Source organism: Thunnus thynnus, chromosome 9 (genome assembly GCF_963924715.1).
Source record: "Thunnus thynnus chromosome 9, fThuThy2.1, whole genome shotgun sequence".
NCBI lineage: Eukaryota > Metazoa > Chordata > Actinopteri > Scombriformes > Scombridae > Thunnus > Thunnus thynnus.
This window is the reverse complement of record NC_089525.1, coordinates 8144122-8168651: the sequence shown is the minus strand read 5'-3', so window position 1 is coordinate 8168651 and position 24530 is coordinate 8144122. Positions and strand designations below refer to the sequence as shown.

General features: G+C 39.6%; 1 protein-coding gene across 2 annotated transcripts in view; it reads right to left on the bottom strand.

Annotated features, from left to right (window-relative positions):
* aff2 (AF4/FMR2 family, member 2) overlaps positions 1-24530 on the bottom strand; it is a 169347-nt gene that overhangs the window by 16038 nt on the left and 128779 nt on the right. Inside the window, exons 11-19 of one of the 2 annotated variants that reach the window (XM_067598612.1) lie at positions 14387-14504; positions 12982-13087; positions 12747-12897; positions 11610-11825; positions 9932-10136; positions 6222-7292; positions 5924-6039; positions 1787-2039; positions 851-984 (exon numbers count right to left, since the gene is read on the bottom strand). In XM_067598612.1, coding sequence (XP_067454713.1) covers positions 851-984; positions 1787-2039; positions 5924-6039; positions 6222-7292; positions 9932-10136; positions 11610-11825; positions 12747-12897; positions 12982-13087; positions 14387-14504 — 2370 coding nt within the window. The remainder of the gene's footprint in view (positions 1-850; positions 985-1786; positions 2040-5923; positions 6040-6221; positions 7293-9931; positions 10137-11609; positions 11826-12746; positions 12898-12981; positions 13088-14386; positions 14505-24530) is intronic. The other variant, XM_067598613.1, reaches the window with a different exon arrangement.

The window sequence follows — 24530 nt, the reverse complement described above, 5'->3', positions numbered from 1 at the left end:
TTCTTATAAGAATGGACAGTTTGACAGTCGTAGCAACAGTATCTAAGGTTTGGCGCATCATGCTGCTACCAGTGTTTATGTTCTCTTTTTTATTTGTGTCTGTCTGGTTCGGACGACTATCTTCATGTCCGTTTTTGGATGTTTGTGTACATTATTCTAAACATAAGATCATGGAGAATATATTTATTTATTAGTGACATCATTAGTGATCTCATGTTATCGGTGGCGCTACAGCTGCCATGCCTTTCACTCACCTCACCATCTGCCACAAACTCTGAAAATGTTAAGTGTATAAACTGGAAAGCAGTGCACTCCTCCTATTTTGTACCATAAAACAATTTCCCTTTGTTCCATTTGCCAAATTCAATGTAATGTAATATTAATGAACTGAAATGTAGAAACTGAGTTTACAGTAATTATACTCATGTTGAATAAAGAAATCACCACTCTGTCTTACATGACTCTATTGGGGAGAAGACTCATGCAGTGTAATTAAATAAATCTATAAATGAATCATCTCATCATCACATGTATGCAGTGGAATGAACAAAACACACTCCAATGTAAAGAAGAGACAACTGCTGTCTTCTAACAATGGAAATGGAGAAAATCAAGGGAGTTATGTACAATCTTATGAATAACAATGATGGTTAAGGATGAAAACATATCTATTAAACATGTTGCTGAACACACTTCATGAGGAGATCAGGCATTAAGATCAACCCATTGCAGTAAATATCCACCACAAATAACATGTAATGATTTATCAGTGTTATGATGCTTTTATAACCTTTAAAATGAATGTATGGTAAACTTTGGTGTGCATGTTTGTTACTGTATTTCTACATACGTGTCGCTGAATGACAGTCGCGGCCTGCGAGGTTCCGCAGGTTCCAACAGCGGTTCTGACCACACCTCCAAGTCTGACTGTCCGTTGGCATGGTAACTGTCTCCGCAGGGCTTCTCGCCATGAGGATCCATTTCCTGTAGAAGGGACGCCATTGAAATCCATGGTTTTAATCACGTTAATTAGTATTACAATGTATTGGTTTCATTAACGGCTTCCTGCAGAAAACATGTAGCTGATGTTAGTGTTCTGGTGCCACTGTGCAAAACTTTATTGGCGGCTTCTTATTGACACGCGTGACGGTTTCCCAGCTGAATTAGTGTTATTGTTTTGAATGGACTGTGAAGTGGTTTGAACCATGTGTAGATATGATGTAGATCCATATGATAAATGTACATTTCTGCTGTTTACACTTTCCTTGAAAGGAAAAAAAAACATTAAATAATCCATGTATTATAATTTTTATAAGATTTTATATATTTAATAATTACTGCTACATTTTGTAAGTCACCAGAGCTTTATGTATCTGCTCTGTTATTTTTGATGTTTTACTTTGTGTTACTTTGTACTACAAAACACTATTTTAGTGACTTCTGCTCCTGAAACTCAAACTGCAGGTAAGGAAGCATGACTCACATCATTGGAGATCTGTCATGCTGTAAATTCATACATTTTAAGAATGGCATGTCATTAACTTGAGAGTTATTTTTGGAACAGTGTCAGGCGAGAAACTCAATTTTGCACTGAGAAGATAATGCCACTAGCCAGCTATCACTCAAACATAGTGTATATTAAAGTGTGGACAGTGAGACATCAAAGCTAATGATCTACCTGGGAGACATGCATTATTTTTAGGTCCAAGCAGGCCTATCGTGTGAATACTTCATTTATTATATTAAAAAATCTGCACGTTAATGGTGAGATGCAAAAGGCACTTACGCTGCCATTTCTTGTGTGTGATGACGCCTTGCTTTCACCTCTCCTGTGTCTGTGTGAGGAAGAGGAGGAGGAGGAGGAGGTGGAAGTGGAGGAGGTGGAGCAGGGCAGCATCCCGGCGGCGCCACCCTCTTGGCTGAGAGAGGAACCGCTGTCGCAGGTCCGCTTCCGAGGGGGGTCGTCAGAGAGGGGGGACAGGAGGGGAGGGAGCAGCTTCTCATCGCGCCGTCGAGACTGCTTCCTGTTCAGAGAGCTGCTGAACACACACACACACAGGCACAAAAATAACAGCAGTGATTATTTAGCATAACGGTACTGGATATTACCTTTGTTCTTCAGGTTTATTGAGAATCTTTGCTCTAATTATGTGAATTATTTGTGCCGATTGCTGAAGTGTGATTTACTTTCTTTCATTTCAATTATCACCTCCCATACATAGCCTAGTAGCACAGTTGGGGTGAGAGGGGTGAGGCAGGGTGTTTGTTCCATCAACACTGCTGCAGCTCACTTTGGTTGCTAATAGTGGTTGTTTTACAGCTCATTCATGTATATTAATTAAATCCCTTTTAATGAACAATATGATTTATCTGACACTTGTGATATTAAAAATTGTTATGTGTTAAGATAAAACATTTTCAAGATAAACACTTTGCCAAACAAATGATCAAGAATCATTTTGAAAACAAGAAGCAACGATGATACAACAAACGGTAACTGAAAAGTTACTGTGACGTATCATAACATACACACAGAAGACTGCTACGTCTTAAATTACAAAATCCGCCAAAGCTGTTGCAACCTCAAAGTGTGTATCTTAGCACAGACAGGTGAATACATTATAAATAAAAACAAAACAAAAACAAAACGTAGATCTCTCTTAGTAAACAGAAAAACATGTACTTTGGGAAATCTGTTGTTATATTTTACATGCTGTCAGTCTCTAAAAGGTTCTACAGCTTAAGTGGTTTTCTAATTTTGTGCAAGGTCACTTCTGTATTACAGGATCCATTGAGCACATGTAGAAAATGTTTCATGACAACAAATGACTCTATGTGTACCACTGCTACACACTGTACACACTGGTGTTAAAGGTTAGAGGCTTTAGTAGAATCCTGATCATATGATTGGTACAGTATGGTATTCTTTACATGTGTTTTACCTCTTCTTGAGATACCGATATACTGGTCCCCTCTCCCCTGTCTCATGCAAGAGTCCTGATGTCCGACCATTCGCCCTGCTGCTCTTGCTGTCCACATGGACTCTTTTGAAGAGATGGCCCTTCTCTATCTCTCAAGCTCTCCTCAAGCTGCCTGCTACTCCGAAACACATCTTGAAGCTGTTCTTCCGCTTGCCCTATTTTTGCCGATTATTGCCCAACTGCTTTAACAGCCCGTTTCCTGAGACTTATAATGGTCCCATTGGACTATTATTGTTGTTCTTACTTTGTGTTCATTTCATTCCACCTATAAAACCCCAGCCATCTGAGGATGGAGGCTTGCTTTTTAAAATGTCTCCCTCAATGTGTTTCCCAAACTTTTTTGGCTTTGTATGCTATTTGTGGGGTGTAGTGGGTCAGGAACATGTGTTAATGTTCGCGTGTAAAACGTAATGAGATTTTCTGGACTGATTTTGGGTAATATATAAATAAACTGGCTTGATTTGACATTTTCTAACTTTGTCATCACTATATTTGATCAAAAAATATACATAGAAAATAATCTAAGTGGATACTCTAACAACACAAACATCTAGTAAGTAGAAGCCCTCTCTAAGCTGAGCTAACAATGCTAACGATGTTGTTGAGATTTCATTTGCAGTCGCTGAATGATAATTTTCTTTCTAAAATTGTTGTACTTTTGCCTCCCACTGCAAGAGCATCGACGATTATTCCCTCAGCTCTCTTATTGTAGCTCTTGTGACTCATATTGTTTGCAACACAACAGATAATATTTTTATGTTTTTCCTCTCCCTGGAAACTCTGGGGGTTTGATGCAGCGGGAAAGTTGCTGAGCTCGCAGAACAACGCCCCAGGCCCCCGACATTAGTAATAATATACAAAACCAGGGAGACAAAGACTAATTAGTTGCTGCAGAGTGTGTGTGTGTGCATGAGTGTGTGTGTGTGCTTTCGGTGTCTGTGTACAGCATAATTGATGTGTGCAAGTGTGTATGACTATGCTAATTTGCGTGCATTTGTGTGTGTCTATCCTTAAGTGGATGCCGGTGTGTGTGCAGGGGAGCATGTGAGAGCTCTCATACTTCTTTTAAAGGGATAATAAGTTAAGAATTTTACAGCCCTGTAGCACAAAATGACCACAGTATATCTGCCAGATATTCTTCTGTAATACATTTACAATGACTAAACAGTTGCTTGTCCCAGTGGGAAGATTTCTGCTTTTCAAAGAGGACACCACGGATATAAAACCTGGGGTAAAACTGTTGTCAAATGAGACATAACTGATTAAAACAACATGATAATATCTGTCAAAAGTCACAAGTTAGAAATTGCTGAATGCTACTGAGGAGGGTGATCACATCATCCAGTTTACAGCTTCCATAAAAAGCCTCTCGGGTGATAAACAGACACTCTGCAGACTGAGGCGTCTGCTGTACAATGTCAGTGGTTCATCTCCAGGTCAAACCTCTTTCCTTTCCACCTTTCCCTCTTTGATAACGCCGCGATGCTATAAAAATATTCCCTCTGTAGCTGTCACTTTGAGGCTTATTTATGAAGACAGCCAGCTTAGTCTGTTTTTAATAATCCACACGGAAAGCTTAAATTCACGGTTTGTCATTCCTGTGTCACAGTGTGAATTGCACTCGCCTCTCCAGTGACTTCATCACCACATCAAAATTTGGAAGAAAATTCTAAAAATATGCTTTCACTCCAGTAAAGTTGCCTGATTACCTCTACCAGTGTCTGTACCAGTCACATGAGGTTGTGTTCAGTAAGTGAAAGAGGAGAAGAATGTAGAGGCAAAGCTGACCGTTTGCTAGAGCCAGTTAGTTCTCACATTGTGTCATTTTTCTTAGAGGGTAAGGGGACTTTGAAATCTTGATTCACATTGACCATCCATACCTGTCCTCCCTATTTTCTAACATGGTTTGGACATAGTATCACTGACATTGTCCCCTTGTAGGGAAAGACAGCAAGGAGGCAATGAGAGAACATTGAGATTGCAAAGAATGAGCTGATGCCAAAAGTAAAATGAAAGTAAAATCCCAGCCATTGTGATCTTCAGTGGATTCCAGGAGTCTTTGTGTGTGAAGTGTTGGAAGAAACATCAACTGAGAACTGAACTGGGCTTGTTTCGTTTGGCTGCTGATAATATTCTCATACTCATATTTTAATTTTGACTTCAAACAATAAAGATCGTCATGCGTTTGTTTAGCTCTAGAATAAAATACTACTCATCCAAAGCTTTCCCAAAGAGCTGATGTTTGCTATAGAAGGATACATCTATCTGATCATGTCTAAGATTTATTTGTACACTTTATAGGTTATTAATACATATTGATTGACATGTTGATTGGCCATTTTATGCTTTTATTGATAGTAGACAGTAGAGAGACGGAGACTGACATGTCTCAATGGACCATTTTCACAACAGGCAATTTGACTTGTCAAAGCAGGAAAAGTACAGGTGGAATTAATAACATTAATGAACGCTGCATTCTATTTAGTTGAGCCACTATCAGTATCTGGTTTTGTGCGTGCTCACTCACATGACTTACTGGGATAATTGATGGATTAATGTTAATATCTACAGCTGTTCTTCTCCTGCTTTGACAAGTCAAAATCTGAACTTATGATTCTTGAGCTTGGACACAACAGGAATAAAATGCAATGCAGACTGTCTTTACATCCTTCAAAACAAGCATTACTTGAATTTCTGACAGCTGATAGTTACAGCAGAGTCAGACAACAAGACATTTTCCAGACAAATTAAAATGTAGTGCAGCATACGTACATACAGTGCTGCATTGCATTCTGGTCTGTTGAGTCTGCTGTTGGTGAATTGGTATTGATACAGTATCTGCCTCCTCTGATAGATTTTCTCCTGTAAGTCTAAATCAGGTTTGTTAATTCTGACGGACTGACATCAAACCTGGGTGCATCGTGCACACTGTTAATACTTACTCTGTGGAGCTGTTCTTGTGGTTGTGTATTGGAGAGATGCAGGGTGGGAGGAGCTGACAGTCTTTGTCCAATCGCAGCTTCTTGTTGCCGTTGACTGATGGCTCGCTGTGGTCCGACTGGGAAGACAGAAGACAGAACACACACTTGAGTCAGACAGGGAGAGAACTAGTAAAAGCAGATGACAGGGATTTATTTAAATTACAGTTACTGAGTAAATAAAATGAATAGAGACTTAAAAATACAGCATATGAAGAGATTTTCAGGAAAAATGTTATAAAATTGTAAGCAACAATCACACCTTGTGTTTCCTCTTGCTCTTGCTGGTGTGTTTCTCTGTTGGGACCACTATGCTGCCAGCTGCTTGCCTCCTGTGTTTGCCTCCACTCTCTCCTCTCTCCGTCCTCCCTGGCAGCCTGGGATTACTCTGCTCTTGGACAGGAGGGTTGTCCAGGACCCCCAGACCTTGGCATACCTTCTCTCTTCTCTCCGTCGTCCTTTCTCTCTCCCCGAGCCCGAACCTCTCTCTGTCTTCTCTATCCGCCTGCTTCTCTCTCTCTGTTAATCTGTCTCTGTCACCTTGCCTCTCTCTGTCCTGCGCTAATCGCTCATTTTCTTCTTCCTGTCTCTCCCCTTTCGGTAACTTCTGTCTTTCTCTCAGCCCGGGCCACTCTCTGTCTTCCTGCTTCTGTCTTTCTCTCTCTGCCGCCCCTACCCTCTCCCTCTCCCCCTGTCTCTCCCTGTCTCTGCCTTCACTCCCGTCCCTTTCTACCATTCCCACTCGGGATCTTTCCCCTAAACCTTGCCCGGGCACCCTGCTGAGCAAACTCAGGTCAATTTTCACCCACAGACTCTGGATCTCTGGGTACTCCCTCAGGGGGGAAAGAGGCACATCATGCCCCATGTTGGAAGGTGGTGACATGGACTCAAGGTCCTTGCACTGACCTCCTAACCCTCCAGGATCGGGAACAGAAGTACCAAATGAAGCGGTAATGTTGCTAATGCTTAGGGAGTTACAGCTGCTACCGCTGCCATTAGTGCCGCTGCTGATGCTACTATTACTACTGCTGCTACCATTAGTGGTCACACTGCTACCATCTTTGACACGCAGTCCCTTCCCTCCGAATGTTCCAAGATTTCCCAGACTGTTAGCAGAGCCGAGGCATGGGAGTAGAGGGGTGTGTACGTGCGTGTTGGACAGAGTCTGTGTGTTAATCACAGAGCGTGTCGTCTGAGGTGGCAGAGCGGGGATTTTGATGGCTTCCTCTGAATCCGAGTGGCATTCTGAGGAGGAGGAGGAGGAATCTGTTTCGATGAATTCTCGGGACTTGGGTGTGATTTTGCTGTTCGGACCACGATGCTTCCTCTTATCCTGTTTTATACGAAAGACAAATGGGAGAGCTGTTTGAATAATATACTGACAATTACTGACAAAATATTCTATTCATATGCATGAAAAACTAAATGTAAACTAAAGTCGTCTGCTAGTGACATTTTTCACCCCCTCAAAAAACGCCAGCAGTTGACAGAAAGTATAATCAGTAAAGCCACATATATACGTTACTGCATTTGATAATATCATGCAAATTAGGCAGCACAAGTTGTCGGCATGTTCTGCTAATCTGTGAAGTGAAATGAAACATGTTCGACTCTCCAATTTTCTAATGTCAGTAATAATTCACTGCACACAAGTCACACAATTGAGCACAGGCAGTCTGATGTCTGTCACATGCAAATTAAAAGATGTGATTTTTACACAGGATAGCTTGAGTGCTGGTTTTGATCTTTTCATGGAATTTCTTGACAATAAGAATAATACAGGATATCGCCAGCTTGATCATTCCGGTGAGAAACCTGTCTTATAGCTGTTTGTGCATTATCACTAATCCTACATCCTGACACTTATTCTGCTTGTGTGAAGAATGTGAGAAAGCGTGCAGGACCAGCCTCAGCCTGCTGAGTTTATTTTCTTGGTTTCTCTGCAGATACACCTGTAAGTCTGTCCCTCTCTTGTTTTTTTTCAATCACAATTGTCTCTCAGATGTCGAATGATGGATTTTAGAAGTGAAATAACCAGTGATTCTTGTTTGAAACAAAAGCAAGCGAGGAACAGTGATGTGTGTGTGTGTGTTACACCAACATGAGAAAACAACAACAGAGGCAGACATAGCAAAGAAAACATTGCAAAATGTTCCCAGTCCTGAGCAAAACCCACCCACTTGACAGACGTTGGGTCACAGTTTTCTTAAACATCTAAGAATTGTTCCAATGCATGTTGCCATCTGCAAAATCCATTCTCAATAAATGCCATGTTGTGTATTGTTGATCTACTGTTCTGCTGTGTTTTCTGGAAAGTTCTTTTAGCTTCCCTGCCAGCTGTTCTGCGCAGCTAAAGCTGGCAGCACATCAAGTGTTCTGACAGCAACCACAGCAGAGGTTGCTGATGTTAGCACTGATCTTAATTTCCCGGTTATTCAGGTTAATTTTATGTCGGGAAAAAAGGAGAATTTTTCAGATGTTGCTAGTGTGGCCTTAGGTTTTATTATGTAACGCATTTAGATGATGTAGAATGATAGAAATGTGTTAAATGTGGGTGTAATATGACGGTCAACAACTAATTTTAGAACCATTCAGATTAAATTCTACATTACACCTCGTCTTATTATTACAACGGTTAATACTATATCTTATCTGCTTTCTAACCTCAAATAACGTACATTTAAAGCTATGCTCATTGGTTAGAGTCAAGCCTTTAATGGAAGTAAAATGAACTTTTGTCTTGTGTTTTGTTCCCCTGAAGTTATTGTAGTTATTGCTGGAAAGAAAAAGAAAACATAAAGAAGAACATGACATAATGAAACAGTATGTACAGTTGGAATGAATTCAAGTTTGAACTTCTGACTGAGTGTCAAGCTGACTGAACCTCAAACTGCTGTTGGAGACGTGGCAGATGTCAGGGTCAGGTACGTCAGTCTCACGTCAGATTTGTAAGTCTTGTCTTATGGTTTGATGGATTAGCTGCTGTTTGCTGGTTGTTGATCTCCAAATGCAGTTTTTGATGTTTGAGTAATGCTGACGACTGGTGTTGTTTACCTTTTCTTCATAAAAAAGTTGAGATATTTTTGGTTTTGTTTTTTTTTCTTAGCCATCAATTATAATTATGAGACACTGGTGCTATAAAGATCAACAGAGCTCAAAACATGTACTTACTTTGTAAGTCTGTATTCTTTTAAAGATGATGTACATTCATCTTTCACGTGTCAAACTTACTTCAGTGGTTTTACAAGATTTACAGGCTGCTGTTGAATGTCATGTTGATTTTGATATCAAACAATCGTGACAATGATATTCAGACCTTTTGATGTTTTGATATAAATTTGGATAATAAATAAAGAAGAGGGATAGTATCATACTCTGTAGTCATTTTATGGGTATAATTGTAATATGATATTCCTTCCTGTCCTTCTCTATGCATGTCTTTGTTACATAAAGCCGGTTTTCTTCCATTCTTTCTTCTCTCCTTGAAACTACCTAATCTTCATAAAACCACAGAGTGTAGGATTATAGGTTAAGACGATGGACGATGATTACAGAGTAGTCGTGTAATAATACATTTTTTATGCTGAAGAGTTTTATGACTTTGACAAATCATCCAGATACTGTGAGGATGAAGTGATTATTACGGGATACATGGGACATGTTACATGTGTCTTCACACATTCCAGATGTGGGTAAGTGGGGGGAAACAGTTCTAAGATGCTTGAGTCATGTACTCCAATTGTATAAAATATAATTTCTCCCTTTAGAAAGTAATTTGCATGAATAGGAGATTCTTGAAAAACTGTGTGTTCTCTCTCATTTAACCTGCCTCTTATCTCAGTCAGATGTAAACTGTAGACTGGAAGCTGTTGGAAAATCACCCTACCCTTGTTATCTTGCCGTTTTTGATGATCGCCCCCCCACCACCCCCACTAAGAAACACACACATGTACCCCACTCCTAAAAACTGACCTGGTTTACACTGACAGCAGGTATTGGCACAGGGGTTTGCTGTAGCGCTGCTGGTGGTACAACTGTGTTGTTGTTTGAGTTGGTAGCGCTGCGAGGTTCTTTCCTGGGGGCTGTTTTCCCACTGGGAGGTTTGCTTCGTGGCCTGGGGGGGTTCTGATGCTCCAGGGAGGGGGGTGGCAACAGGTCCTTTTCCCTCACTGCAGGGCTGGCGGGAGAAAACACGAGAAGAGGAAGAATTACAATCAGAATTAGGATCGCCCACTGCTGTTCCAGCTACTGTTGTGCAGTTTTACACTGGCAAACAGTGGAAGATAATATTTGCCATGGCCAGCTCCAGGGGGCGAATGTGTGTTAAAATGAAAAACTATAAGACAGCATGAAATAATTGGAAACAGCATGCATTCAGCTGAACTTGTTTGGATGTGGAAAGCTTAAAAAATAGAAAGAGGGAAGGGAAGAAATGATTGAGGGAGAAAAGAATAGAGAAAGGAAGCTAGAAGTCAATTATTTTTCTAATTAGCCTAATGTCAAGCTGAGTACTCAGTTTGGCATGGCTTCTAGTCAGTCTGGGCATTTTTATAACAGATGAGGGAGTGACAGCGTTCAGTGACTAGCTGCCAAGAAGCTCAGTGATCCACCGTTAGCCCTCAAGTGACAGGTAGTGTTGGGTAGTATAGTGTTAACTCTAATTGTAATAATTGTAGCAAGATCAAGTAGTAACATGTCAGTTATAATATACAGTTACCCATCATTAAGTAATCTAAATGTTAGACTGAAGTTGAAACAATGAGTTTGCACTGTCTGCATTGTCCAGGTGGAAATATTCCCTCCACTGTACATCAACATTACTTGATTTGTCTGCTCATTCACTCACATGAATGCAAGCACAACAGAGATCTCCAAAGATTTTGCTGCAAACATTAAGAGCCACTGGTGTTTGTGAAGCAACTATCCAAAGTTCATAATTTAATATTCTGAGCCCATTATTCTTTTTATTATATATTATAAATTCATGATTTGAACTTTTTCTTTATTATTTATACACAGTTCTGCATGGACAATGTCACACAAAGATAAAACTATATTAGACTTTATCTTGAGCGTTGCAGAATATTTGGCTCTCTGATGATAAACTTTTCCTTTGTTTAGAGAAAGCTGAGGTCATTCTTACAGGATCAAATCGAATCAAACTGAGAAAATACAATTTTTGGGATGGTCAGATAATAACTGCAGCAAAAACCAAATAATTATAGGTTGAATTAAAGTAATCAGGTCTAAGAAGAGGCCTCAGTGCTAAAAACCCATTTGCTGAAAGACTAGTGCAACATAAACAAGTCTTGTTGGGGCTTTAGTTCAGTGCTTTTTTAACTATACTGATAATTCCTGGTCAAAACCAAGCATCGGATGGCTTTAAACAAGCTTATTATGGTTATGTTATTATTATTGTTATTAGTCAAATTAGCTAATTTGGTCAATTTAATCAATTTAAGAATAATAAATACTAGCATTCACCAGTTTTGTGGACCAACAATTAATACTGCAAGAAACTCCAAAACAGCAATCACTAATAATTTTACATTTGAAATAAAATAAGTGAGTCATACTTTTGGGAAGCAAATATGAACTGATGGCAAACACATGCAGCTTTGCCAGAATGGTCTTGTCCTTTCTTCCTTACCTTTGCTGGTTTGCTCTGCTCCATGTCTGGCTCTGATTATCCTCCACGCTGTTCGACCTCTCTGTCCGTCTGGGCTGTTTCTTCCCTGTGGTGTTCCTCCTCGGGGTCGTGACCTCTGGCCCTGACAACAGGCCCGGCGACAGCCTCATCTTTGACCTCTGACCTTCCCCTGAGGCCTTCTGGCTGAGCTTGGCCTTGGCCTTCTCTCTGCTCGGGCTGCGGGCAGCAGAGGAATACAGCCACATTTTTTTGTCAGCTGTTCACTTCATGTATTTCATCCATGAATTATTGGGTCTCATACAAGAACCACTCCTATGAACAGATTAGTTTTTAAGAGGCACGTACAAGTTTATGGCATTCCTCAGTTCCAATTGCACAGTAACATTCCTTAACCGCCTCCCATCATGAGCGCTTTGCTTTAGAAAGATGTTTTTTTTGCCTCTAACTTCACGTCGAAGCATTCCCTCTTTATTTCTGTCACAGCAGGCTACAATGCTGCTCTATGTCTTTGTGTTAAATTTTTTTAATATGTTTTTGTTTGCTGATTTCTAAAAATAGAACATGAAACTACATAGTGTGAAATTTGAAATTTACTCTTTGGTAACATTTTTGTGAATAAAACTTGCCCACAAACAGAGTGGAACAGGTCGTCTTATATGGCATTTTTAGAGGCATCCAGTATAATAATGAGCAGATCTCACAAACATGCTCCTCCTCATGAACAGGTGACATTCATCAGGCTGAAACAAGTGATTTATGACATGTTTGGGCAGTTAAGAGAGTCTGCTGAATCTGACTTGAAACACTTGTATGAGTAAACCTCTCAGAAAAAGGTCTGAGAGTTTTAGGATAAGAATATAAAAATGTTCTTGCATGAGGCCCATTGATCCATAATCGATTTGTTGATTCACTCTCTCATCCATTTATCACTGAAGATGTAATTTAAGGGCATTGCTCAAAATGCCAACCTCTCCCTCTGAATTTCTGTCTTTAAGTCTTGTAAAACTGATAAAATCATACACTAACTTTTCAAATGATAATTTCCATTACATACAGTACATATTGAGTAAGTAAGTAACTTAAAATCTTAATATTTGGTGTTGTAGATTTTGAAACAAATATACATGTGGTTCGTACCAGAAGGCTCCCCTGGTATCTTTGTGTTCCACTGTTGGTGCAGCTGGAACGGGGGTGCTGTTGGATCCGCAGGGCTTGGTCTTGGCAGCTGCACCCGCTGCTGGTGCATCATTCCCTGGAGAGAAAGTTTCCCGACCCTGGGTGATGGAGCCTGGGCAGTGGACCATTAAACCAGAATAAGTTTTCTTTCTTTTACTCTTTAGCTGCTGTTACCTCACACACTGTCTCTACCAACCTGTGCCATGATGTTCTTGCTGTGGGGGAACCAGGGGTTTGGTTTGAGCTTGGACCTTGTTCAACCAGCTGTCCAGCTGCCACTTGTTGGTGGAGGGGGGCTCAGGCTAGAGGGGAAAAAAACAGCTTTTAGATTATCAAATATTTCAGGCATTAATACACTGTGTGACACCACTCTGTGACAGTTATAAACCACTGAAAAACACAGGGGAAGTTAGATGTGATTTCCTTTGATGCTTTAAAAGCAGATTTCGTCTTGAAATCATTTAAATGTTTATTTTCTGCAGACAGAAATGAAAACCTTTTTCATTGAGATCTGAAAATAGCTCACTTTAGTCTGTTTTTATTCTGCGCTGTGAGTTGTTTTAACACAGCTGCGTATTTGTTGGTGATACTCTTTGCATGTTTGGACTGAAGCTGGTCCACCACTTCATTTTCATTCTCTTTCTGTGCATTTTACTCTCTTTTTCTCAGCGTGTATGTCTGCATAAGCCCATGAAACCAGGCAGCGTTGAGCCATTAAAATAATGTGATAAATAATGTTATAATTCAGTTTTCTGCAGTTGGAGTTTTATGACTTTCAGTGCAGCACCCAGAGACTGTGGGAAGAGACCATTTAATATACAGGCAGTCAGAGACACACACACACACACACACACACACACACACACACACACACAGAGGTGAATAGCGCTGAATCAGGGAGAATAAAAAAGGCTCTTTAGGAAATATAAACAAAATTGGAGACACTTGTCACAGCAGAGACATCCATGTCATTATCAGTATTTTTTATTGCTGAATTGTTGAAAGATTGCTTTAACAAGGATTTCTATAACAAAACTACTGCTACTGTAGCTCTGCCTTTAATAAAACAGGGAACCAGAAAAAAATATATTTTGACGGTTGGCACAAATAAAACTTTCCATGACTCTTGTAATGATTGGTTGTCTTTAAACTGAATTTAGAAATATGCATGAGAAAATCAACTAAATGTCTCTATTGAACAAGAGAATAATTCATAAATTAAGGTTAATAATAATAAAATATCACTTTCTGATTCATATTGTGATTGCAATACAATTATTGTGAGTCCCTATGGCCAAAAATGTTACACTTAATGAAATATAATGTAACACTGAGGCACTCCATATATTACAGAATTATTCATCATCATCTTCAGAACTTATTTTTCAGTTTTTCCCAAGTACATGCAATATAATATTCAAACTTGTAACAAAGTAACAAGTTGTAGTATCACCCCCTCAACAGTTTTAATTAGCTTGTTTGTTCATATGAAAATTACATTATCATTATTATTAATTAAATTATGCTTATTTAAACTATACATACATTTTACCCTCACATTCATGTTATACACACACATGCACACACACTTGTCATCCTACCTCTGGAGTATTGGTGCGGGAGGCCCGGTTATACTCGCTGTCACTGGAGCTGCTCTCTGATTCATCTGTGTCCGACTCTGAGCTGCTCTCTGATTCACTGCTGCTCCCTGATGCCCCGCTACAGAGGAAAGAAAGAAAGGGGGAAAAAAGACTTTGGATTTAATCGACATGTCACAATGTACCAAAACAAAGACGGTAATAGTTTCACTAGATGCTGACAAAGCACATCCATGGCCACTAACAGGGTTACATCACACTTCACAGGGGGACCAACAGGGATGCCAACTCTCTCCCTTGCTTTTTGCTGTTTTCAATGAACCACTTGCTAGCTGTGTCTACAGTTAACTCCAGTCATAACACCAGTTCAATCTGTATGCAGATGATGTTTTACATTATCTTTGTCAAGTCAAATACCTTCTGTGTTGATTGCACACATTCTACAGCCAAGTGGACTAAATTCAATCATTTATCTTTGTAGTGGAACAAGAAAAGTGTCTGCAACAGCCATGCTAGCTGCTCTGTGAGGCTGTACTTTGACACAGCAATGCTTTGAAGTAAATGCTAATGTCAACATGCTAACATCAGCATGGAGCTTTAGTATAAGTACAGTCAGGAAGACTATCTTTTGCATGCTTAGGCCTGTAGTGTTATTACTCATACCATCATGCCATTCACATCTCTCACACATGCTCACTCATAATTTCCTTGCTGTCATTGCCTGGCTGTCAACTGAGATATCAGCTGTTCACATCAGCTGGTCACATCTGTCCAATAGCACAGCAACACACCTCCGTTGTTAGCCTATCATCTTGCTGCCGTCTTTTTAAATATGTTTCTCTCTCTCTGTTTTAGTGTGTTTATGCTGGTGTTATGCATGCCCCTCCACCTACCCATCACCACCCTGTCTTCACAGATTCATTAGCTTCATCACTTCATACTCAGCAGAGTCACAGCCACCGCGACCATCAGTGTCTGGACTCTACAGGCGGATTTATCTTGCTGCTGCTCAGGGATGATGCCCTTCGATTAAAAAATCTCCCTGTAGAGTCTAGGTGCCAAAAACTTTCTGTTGTTGGGATCCATGCTCTGGGAACATCAACCTCTGTCATGGTTGACCGTCCGACCCACATTGCCATGCTGATAGCATGGCTAAAAAACATAAACCCCAAACCAGTCTGTCCACTCTACACTCCACAGCTTTCTCCACAATTAATTCAGGAAACCAGATACAGAATCTCAGAGCTACACTTCATACATGCGTGTAAAATATGAAATACCACAACTGCTTTAAAACCCTTCTAATTTCCTCAACAGCCTGATAGTTAGCTCTCAGAATTAACAATTTACAAATGACTTTGGCAACATGCTCACCATGTGCGGTAGGGAACACACTTTCTTCCTACACTTACATGAAGCCCTGCTGTCTTTACTGAGTCATCCTGCCAGTTAGTCTCAATCAGTGTCAGGATTATTTTAGGCACCTGCTGAGACTTGAATTTCTTTTTTTGCTCTTGCTTGGTCCTGTGACTTTGGTTTACATGTGAGCTTTTTGAGGCAGGTAGTGTTCTTACACTACACTTCTCTACCTGTCTACTTTAAGTGAGCTGACCTTGTTGTTTGCCATTCCCATCTGAAGGTGGTAAGAAGGGTGGTGGACAACATTTATTGACTTTTTCACAGTGTATGCTAATACAGCACAGCAGGTGTCCACCTGCTGCTGTTCTGCTGGTTAAGTTTTACAATAATATATCTTGCTATATTTTGTGTAGCAGTCTCAAGTTGTTTTCCAAAGTTGCTTTTTTTCATAGCTTCATCAATTTGTACCAACTGGTTGAGAAGCTGAGTGCCTGCCTGTTGGGGAGGCTAGTCATCCAGGGTGAGGTACCTTCACTGCATGCTTTGTTATTTTTATAATAGATGATTTATTTACTGCCCCAAATATACAGTAACTTCACTAGACTGACTTTCAACTACTTACCAATTTGCTTTCCCCTAGCAATTTCTAATAAAACCTGAAGCTATTGTGTGTTCATGATATGTAGAATCTCATTCTCTACTGTTAAGCAATGGTCCTGACATTCACTCATCCACGCGCAATACAATAGGCAAGGCCGGAAGCTTAAGTTGATGTAGTGACTACAAGGCTAGTTGGTGGACAGCTGTAGTTGGTGAACTGCTGTAGCCTGCGAGCTAACCGCTAACTCACTAGCTAGCCCAGCTAAGCTGGTGCTAGTCAGTCAAAATAGCTCCCATAAATTCTCTCTGTTTTCTCTCAACTGTTCTGTTTACTTCCCCCTGGCACTTTGTTAACCTTTGAACACTATTATGTTCAATAAAAAGTTATTGAAAAGGGAAAATAAATCTCTTGGAGCTAACAAGCTTGCTAACGGTCAATTAGAAAACTTGTTAGCTCATTAACATAACTGGATTGCTGAAGGGACAATAACAGTTTATACAGAAGATGTACTTGTGCCATGGACTCCTGTCTGATAACTGTCTGCACACCACTGTTTTTGTAGAACAGTTTTTACTGCAACAGGGGAGGTTAATTAAAAGTGAATGGTGCAACACTGCTAATGAGCTATGATCTTCCTCCATTTTGGACTCTTGGCTGTATGTCAGCTTGCTATTGGTCAATGGTGCAAATTCACAGGCCAAAATTGACCATAGTCAAACTTGACGCACAAAATACACACAGATTTACTTTGCCCCCTGAATGAATCCACTGATCATGCCAATTCCGTTGGACTGAATAGAATTTGCCACAAAATTTGGCCGTTTTAAATCCTGGTGTGACCATGCCTTTACTTCCTTGGGTGATATGCCCCAGGTGAAGTAGTTGGATGATCTCATTATTCCAAATCCTTGCCACACATCTAGTTATGCTTGTTGGTACAACCCTCAACTTCCAATCCAATAAATCTCATCCTCCCTTAAGCGTATAGCAATAAAAACACACATCTTCACAACCTCTTTCAACACATTCATCTCATTTAACAACTTGACTCAGAGGATGGCAAGTTATCCCCATTATGCATCTTAGTGAAACACATAATCAAACTCTTAAGTAAAATAGATATCATAAACTATGAATTCATATTTCTTTATACATTCTGTTTTCTAATGTCACCAATTTAAAAAGAAAAAGGTAATGAGAAGCCAGCCACCTTGTAACTTATTAAGTAACAATGAAGCATCTAACACAGAATATAATAAATGGCTATTAATAAATACATAAACACAGCATTTTGAACCACTTCAATTGCCCTCTCATCCTCTCTGGTGCTTTGGTTGGCCTTGTGTTCATCCATCCTTCCACAAAGCTTTGAAATGGCCTCCTAGAGGCAACATACATCGTCACAACTTAAGTACACACACAAACACACTTGCACACAGAAATCGCAATTATGTGTAGTTCTCTTTGGATATGTGTGTGTGTGTGTGTGTGTGTGTGTGTGTGTGTGTGTGTGTGTGTGTGTGTGTGTGTGTGAGTGTGCACGTAATTTCAGTTCAAGGCTGCCATCACAGCAGGCACCAATCTGTGTGAGCAGTCAAGCAGCAAATCCATCAACTGTTCCTCAGGCAACACACACACACACACACACACAAACACACACACACACACACACACACAGTGACAGATACTGTATGAATACGGTCTGTGCCCTGTTTTTCTTCTTCTATCATTACTCATCTCTTCTCTTTGTCTCTCCCTCCCTGTCTCTTTCAATTTCAATTAAATTTTCACCTCAGTTTGCTCTATTAGCATCACAGTTGAAACAATATTTGCAAACGTAGAGTCGAGCTCCATACATACATGTTTATGTGTGTGTGTTTTCAGTTTTCTCTGTGCAGACCCTCCACCATGCAATCAGTGATAGTACTTGGGTGTTTGGAAGATATATTAAAGCAGTTTTTGAAAGAATTTTGAACCAGAATAAGGATGATAGGTGGGTTGGGGTTTCACTAAGCGCAGGTAGTTACAGAGAATGGCAAGAAGTCATCTCAACTTTCATTTTGGTTTTCACTGCTTGTGCCAGCTGTTAAATCGGCATTGCAATAAAACAGGAAATATAACCAGAGATGTGATTTTTCTCATTACATTCATTTACTTTTTCTCTTAGCAAGATAATTTCTTTCATCCATATAATTTAAATAACCCTTGTGTGGTGACAGTTTATTCATAGTGTTGGTCTGACATCTAGTAGATAACTTTTATTATGCCCTGGGGAAATTATTGATTAGGCCAAGTGCGTACAAACAAAAATTGGCAGTATATCACTTTAGGCAGGAGGAGGAAATACAACAGGAGTGCTAAAGACAAGGCTGTATGAGTAACTTCTACCACAATAAGTACAGATTGTAAAACAGTTTAAAATATCTATACAGTTTCAAAACAGCCAACTATGTCTAGGAATTTCACTAATATTGGAAGAGACTGCACGAAACAATTTCCATTTATTGCCAGCAGTGTTAATGCAGGAAGGAGTATGCCCTTCAAGTAGCAAATCAAACAGTGGATGGTGTGTAGATGGACATGCAGTGTGTCCAAGTTCAGCGCTGGAGACTTGAGTTTGTGTCCTGTTAAAGACCTGCGCTTAATGTTCACATCTTTCCCAAACCTTACACCTGCATTAATTGATGTTTTAGTCCACAAGATGTAAATACAAAACATATTATTGACATATTATCACCTTATAAAGTTGATATGGCTAAAGTCTTACAGAACAGTTGCTTATTTACTCACCCAGGACATACTATGCAACATTAGCACTCATTTGAAGTGTTACTGTCCACCCAACAGATGTATGTTGAATATTCACTCTCTTTTTAGCTCTGTTTTGGTCTCCACCATCTCCTGAGAAAAATATTTGGCTATATATATTTGGCTAAAATATATAGCTTCTAAATGCTCCACTAAGTTCAGCAGCTAGTATCTCATTTTGTCTGTGTGCTGCTTGGTGCTGGGCAGGTAGCTTACAGTGGGTTTAGTAGAGCCTGTTTTTCTGAAAACAGCTTCCTGCTGCAGCTGGAAACAAGGCTGATGAGAGCAGTGGGAGTGAACCAAAATGAACTGAATGATTCTTTTGCACTTTGTCTCGATGCTTTTAATGTTTTATGCAAAGCACTTTGAATTGCCTTGTTGCTGAAATGTGCTATATAAATAAACTTGACTTGCTAACACTGTGGGAAACTTCAGAGTTGGGTGATAATTCTCTCCAGGGTAGTCACTACGAGCAGCAACATTCACATTACACATTCACTTAATCTAATATAAAAACACTGAGCAGAGCTGCTTTAAACAGATATTGTAGAAGGGAAGAATTTTCAAAATTTTGGCACTGAACTTAATCTGGGGGAATGATCCAATATGAAGTTTCTTGTCTGGTGATAGGATTGTTGTAAAAATATGAAATATATTTATATTGGACTGTCATCTACTGTATGTGTTGTGTCTATCAACTCCTATCACTGCCTGATGAGACGATGGGAATTTGGCAAATTATGTGTTAAAGTCACTGAGATGTTTTCTTGGATCAGGCTTGTCAAACACTGTTTCGGTTTTTCATAGTGAACAGCCTGTTCATACGTGGATTACTGGAGGACTGAGACAGAGATGCCAGACAGATGGTGATAACAGACATATCCTGGACTTTTTTCTGGGTCTGTTAAGTTCCCTTACTGCCTTTAAAGAATTAGAGAACCAAGAGTCCTGTGTATCAGCAGCAGCTCTCTCTTGCAGGGGAGACTAATTACTCTTCTTGATTCAAACCCAAAAGAAGATACTGACCAGACTGTGGTACAACTACAATATGTTACATTTTTATTCTGTTGTCAAAACAGCAGCAACCAGTGTTTCATCAGGATGCCACCTACTGTGCCTTCAAATGGCTTCATTTTGACCTAAAAAGGGCAGATTTTTAGGAAAACTGTGGTCATAACATATCTCAGGAAACTTCCTCAGTCATTATTTGAAAATTAGGTACCCAGCTGCAGAATAAAACAGTACAGTCGAAGGTCCAACTGCTGTTTTAAATCCTTCTCCATGCCATCAGGAAAGAGAACTACTGAATCCTGGTTATAAAAAACCTCTTAAAACCAAAAAATGTCCATGTTTTTAACATTAGAAAATCCCACAAGGTTTGCTAAAACATCCAAAGTCTTGGAAAAAAGACAAAGAACATGACTTCAGTGTCCACAATGGTAGCTATGGCCCTGCACAGAAACATTCAACTGTAAGACTGAAGACTTATTTTTGAGACAAAAGCATGTTATATAACAATAACTTGCACTTACTTTTACTGAGAATAATGATTTTCTAGGACTCCCCTGCACTAAATCCAGATTGATTGGGGATGGATGTGCAGCCATCTAGACAGTGTTTCACAGATATAGTCCAACTGCGTCTCATTGTGCCACAGAAGTAATACCATTTGGTGGATGCTTTCATCCAAAGCACCTTGTTGTTTGATGAGCTCTTACATTTTAACTCTGGGAAACAAATAACCGCCCCTGGTGGGCTAGCCCACATTGTCGATCAGACATTTGGCAAGAAATCAAGGTGAGAAAAAACATCAACCGAGTGTCTGCCTTTTAAAGCTGTGCTGTTCTCACTTGTCATTAGTGCTGGAAATTCTGGATATGATCCTGGGAATTCTGGGCTCACTTAAGTCTCTCTGAAGCCTGAAGCCCTGAGCCTGGAGCAAACATAGGAGAACACATGATTTAAGCCTGCCTGAATCCATTTCTTTATTCACTGTCTCATTACTGGATGTTTGCGACACAGAATGCCTCTTTTACTCCACGAGTGAAACTCTCCAATGCATTGTAAACAACATACAAAATTGTGCAAGGCACATTTAATAAATGTGGCGGTAGTCTTTTTCTTATAGTTTTTCATATAATTCCTTAATTTGCCAAAAGATAAAATTGACTCAAAGCGTGAGACCAGTCTATATTTACACCACTGATATATTTGTGTTTTTGTATTGTGTGAAGTTAAAGGAAAGCAGGAGTGTCTTTTCCCCTCAATGGGATTTTCAGTTGAGTGCTCTAGCCTATTTTATTCTGGCAACATAAACAGTATGTGTCGGAGGAACAAGATGAAAGGAGATGAGTACGTGTGTGAAAGCATTACATCTGGCTCGCTTTCCTCCTCTTTTCTCAGGAATCAGCCATCAGCCGTCGGAAATAATTTAATGCCGTGGTCGGTGCCAAATTAAAATGTGACGCCAGCTGGTGCAGACTGACAGACGAGCATTTTGCTGGACATTTTAGATACATTTCTATGAAGTTTTGTTGAAGTTAAGGCACATTAACTTCATCCAGGAGGGAATTTGTTCACACTTTAGCATAGAATCATATCTGATCTGACGAATGACTCATTTGATGGACATCCAATTACCACTTTCATCTCTATGTGAAATAGTTCTTCATCCATTTGTTAAAAGGTATCGTTGTATCTTTTATTCATGTGTATTTCTGTAAAGTCTTGTTTCCACTTCAGCTCTAATTACCAACTAGATACTCTTATCTTTTGTTTCCCATAATATCTGATGTTTCCTCTTTCATACATTTATAATCTTTTTCAGCTCTTTGTAACAATACGGAGCATGAAGAGAACATAGAAAATAACATGGCATAAACAGTATAAACACCAAATTAAAGACAATTCCATCTTCAATGTCTCAAACATGTGTCTTTCTGGTCTCAATACAAGAGCTTTCATTTTCTCTAGGTTTTTATGTGTATGCCTGTGTCGATGTTGCATAACACAGATAAGACTAAAAAAATAGCTTGTGTCAGAGTTTCAGGCTCCAGCGGAGGCTTTGGTGTCTGTTTATTTGTGTGATAAAATCACAAGCACATCAGGGGAAATGAAAGCCTTACAGCCTTGACAAAATGATCTGTTGGTTTGATATGTCCAGTGGGCCTCACAAGATCCACATGACACCCACATACTTAAAGGCTGCAGCAGCTAAGCTAGAAGATACACTGGCTTTCAGGTTGACTTACAAATCTGCCAGTATTCATGGTTGGCACCATCGACAAAGTCAAGAGGAGAACTGGCTGTAAGCAAATCATGTCTTTTTATATTACACCGGAGAGATACCAGAAAAAGACTGTTGAATGCAGTTCAGCTCAGTCATGTAAGCAGTAAAAGGCAATGGCCTGAAAGTAAAGTAGATTGCTTCCAACTCTGGGTCACTGAAACACTTTAGACTGTATTGTTTTTAGCATTTGCCACTTTGGTCTTTAAGGTCGCTGATTTAAAGTTGTGTTCAGACAGACGGCACTGTGTTAAAAAATGCAGAAAGCAAAAAACTTGCACCAACAATACATTTGATTTAGATGTATTCTAGACTTAGTCTGTATATCTGTGTCAGTCCATTTGGTCCAGTAGTCATAGCAGGGTCCAATAGTGAAAAAGTTCAGTGGTAGGGTGACCTTTTTGTTGTACCTTTACCTGTATCTTTACTTTAATGTCAATTTGATTTGAGGTGTTGTTTTCTGTCAGGTTGAAGTCCAAACATGATGTGAGAGCTCCAGTATTACAGTATGCTCATGGCCTGCTGCTGGTTTATCAGGATACTGGATGTGGTAGCAGATCATGGTTGGAGTTTACCATCCTCTCTGCTCCTCTCGCCCCAGACTTCAGGCTACTGTTTAGTCACGTGAGTGGGCATCTGAGGAGAATTTTCTGTCTTTCGACTGAGACTTTTCATGTTTAACCTTGACTTGAGTGAGTAGCTTATCTACCACCTGTTTGTATTGATTGCACCCTGAAGGCTCTTGCCTCCTTCATGAACTCCTCAACCTCCACTGGGCTTCAAGAGAGTATCTCTTGAAGAACAAGAGGGCTCTGATTTAATATTTCATTTTAGGTTTTTGGAAATATATTAACAGGGTAGTGAAAATCTGTACATTTTACACATGGGTGGATTTTATATTTTATATTACACTGACTTGACCCAAACAACAACAGTAATACAACCAAACAGAGAAAAGGAAATTGCACTAAGATTACAGAAAACAACAACTTATGTCTTCAATTTTGTCCGCATTTTAAATATAGAACTTTTAATATAAAGGCTGTAGCAACCACTGAAGACACTGATGTCATGTCCTCAGCTATGTTCTTCTGTTTCTTTCTGTTTACATTCTACAATTACAGAAATATACATAACACATGTTGTTTTTTTAAGGTTGATGTTTTTAAGACTAAATATCTTTTTTTTTTTTTTTTTTTGCAGTTTTAGGCATAAACTAAACCAGAATAACATACAGTACCTGACTGTGGGGAGATACATTTTGCAGATAATATACTAGAACAGTTAATTAAAAAAACAAAGTAGGAAATGTTGCACTGGGGGAATTCATGACCTCAGTGTTTCTAAAATCCTGGCTACAGCCCTGCATATATAAATGTTTGATTAAAGTCTTCTGTCAGAGCAGTCAGTGATAATTATGTTTGCTGGTTATGTAGTTAAAACATATTGACTTGTATTGTGTTAAAGTGTAATAAAATATTGGCCACATATTGATTACCTGGATCTATTATTATTTATATATAAAGTTCTGTCTCATTCTTCATGATTTCAGAGGAATCTGATATTAACATCCCGTATAATCATTATGCTTTTCACCATGTGGTCTCTTAAAGCCTTCAGGGTCCATCTGTGTTACACTGTACTGCTCAGTTTGGATTGTGTCACCATGAATTAACCAGCACGAATTGAACACAAGGAGGACAATCAACAAACAATAGACAGTTAAAGCTTTTTTTTTTTTTTTCCTCCTCTTCCAATCGCTTCTGCTGGAAAACTGAATTGATCAGCCTCTGAAGACAATGGAGCGGGTGGCTTTGAGCCAGACAGGCTCAGATAAACAGCAGCCAGTTGAGACAAGATGTAACTGAGTTTGAGGCAGGAGGATCCTGCTGAAAAACAGCAGTTGCAGTCAAGCTTCCATAGGTATATATGACCAAAGAGCGCAGTGAAAATATGCAGAATTATAACGGTATTGACTGTGAAGTGAAGATGTGGAGGCCATCTGGGCTCAGTTCATCTGTCATCTTATCATCTGCCTTCAGCTCGCTGGTTCTGCCCTCCACTTGGCAGGGCTTCCCACCGCACAGCTGGCT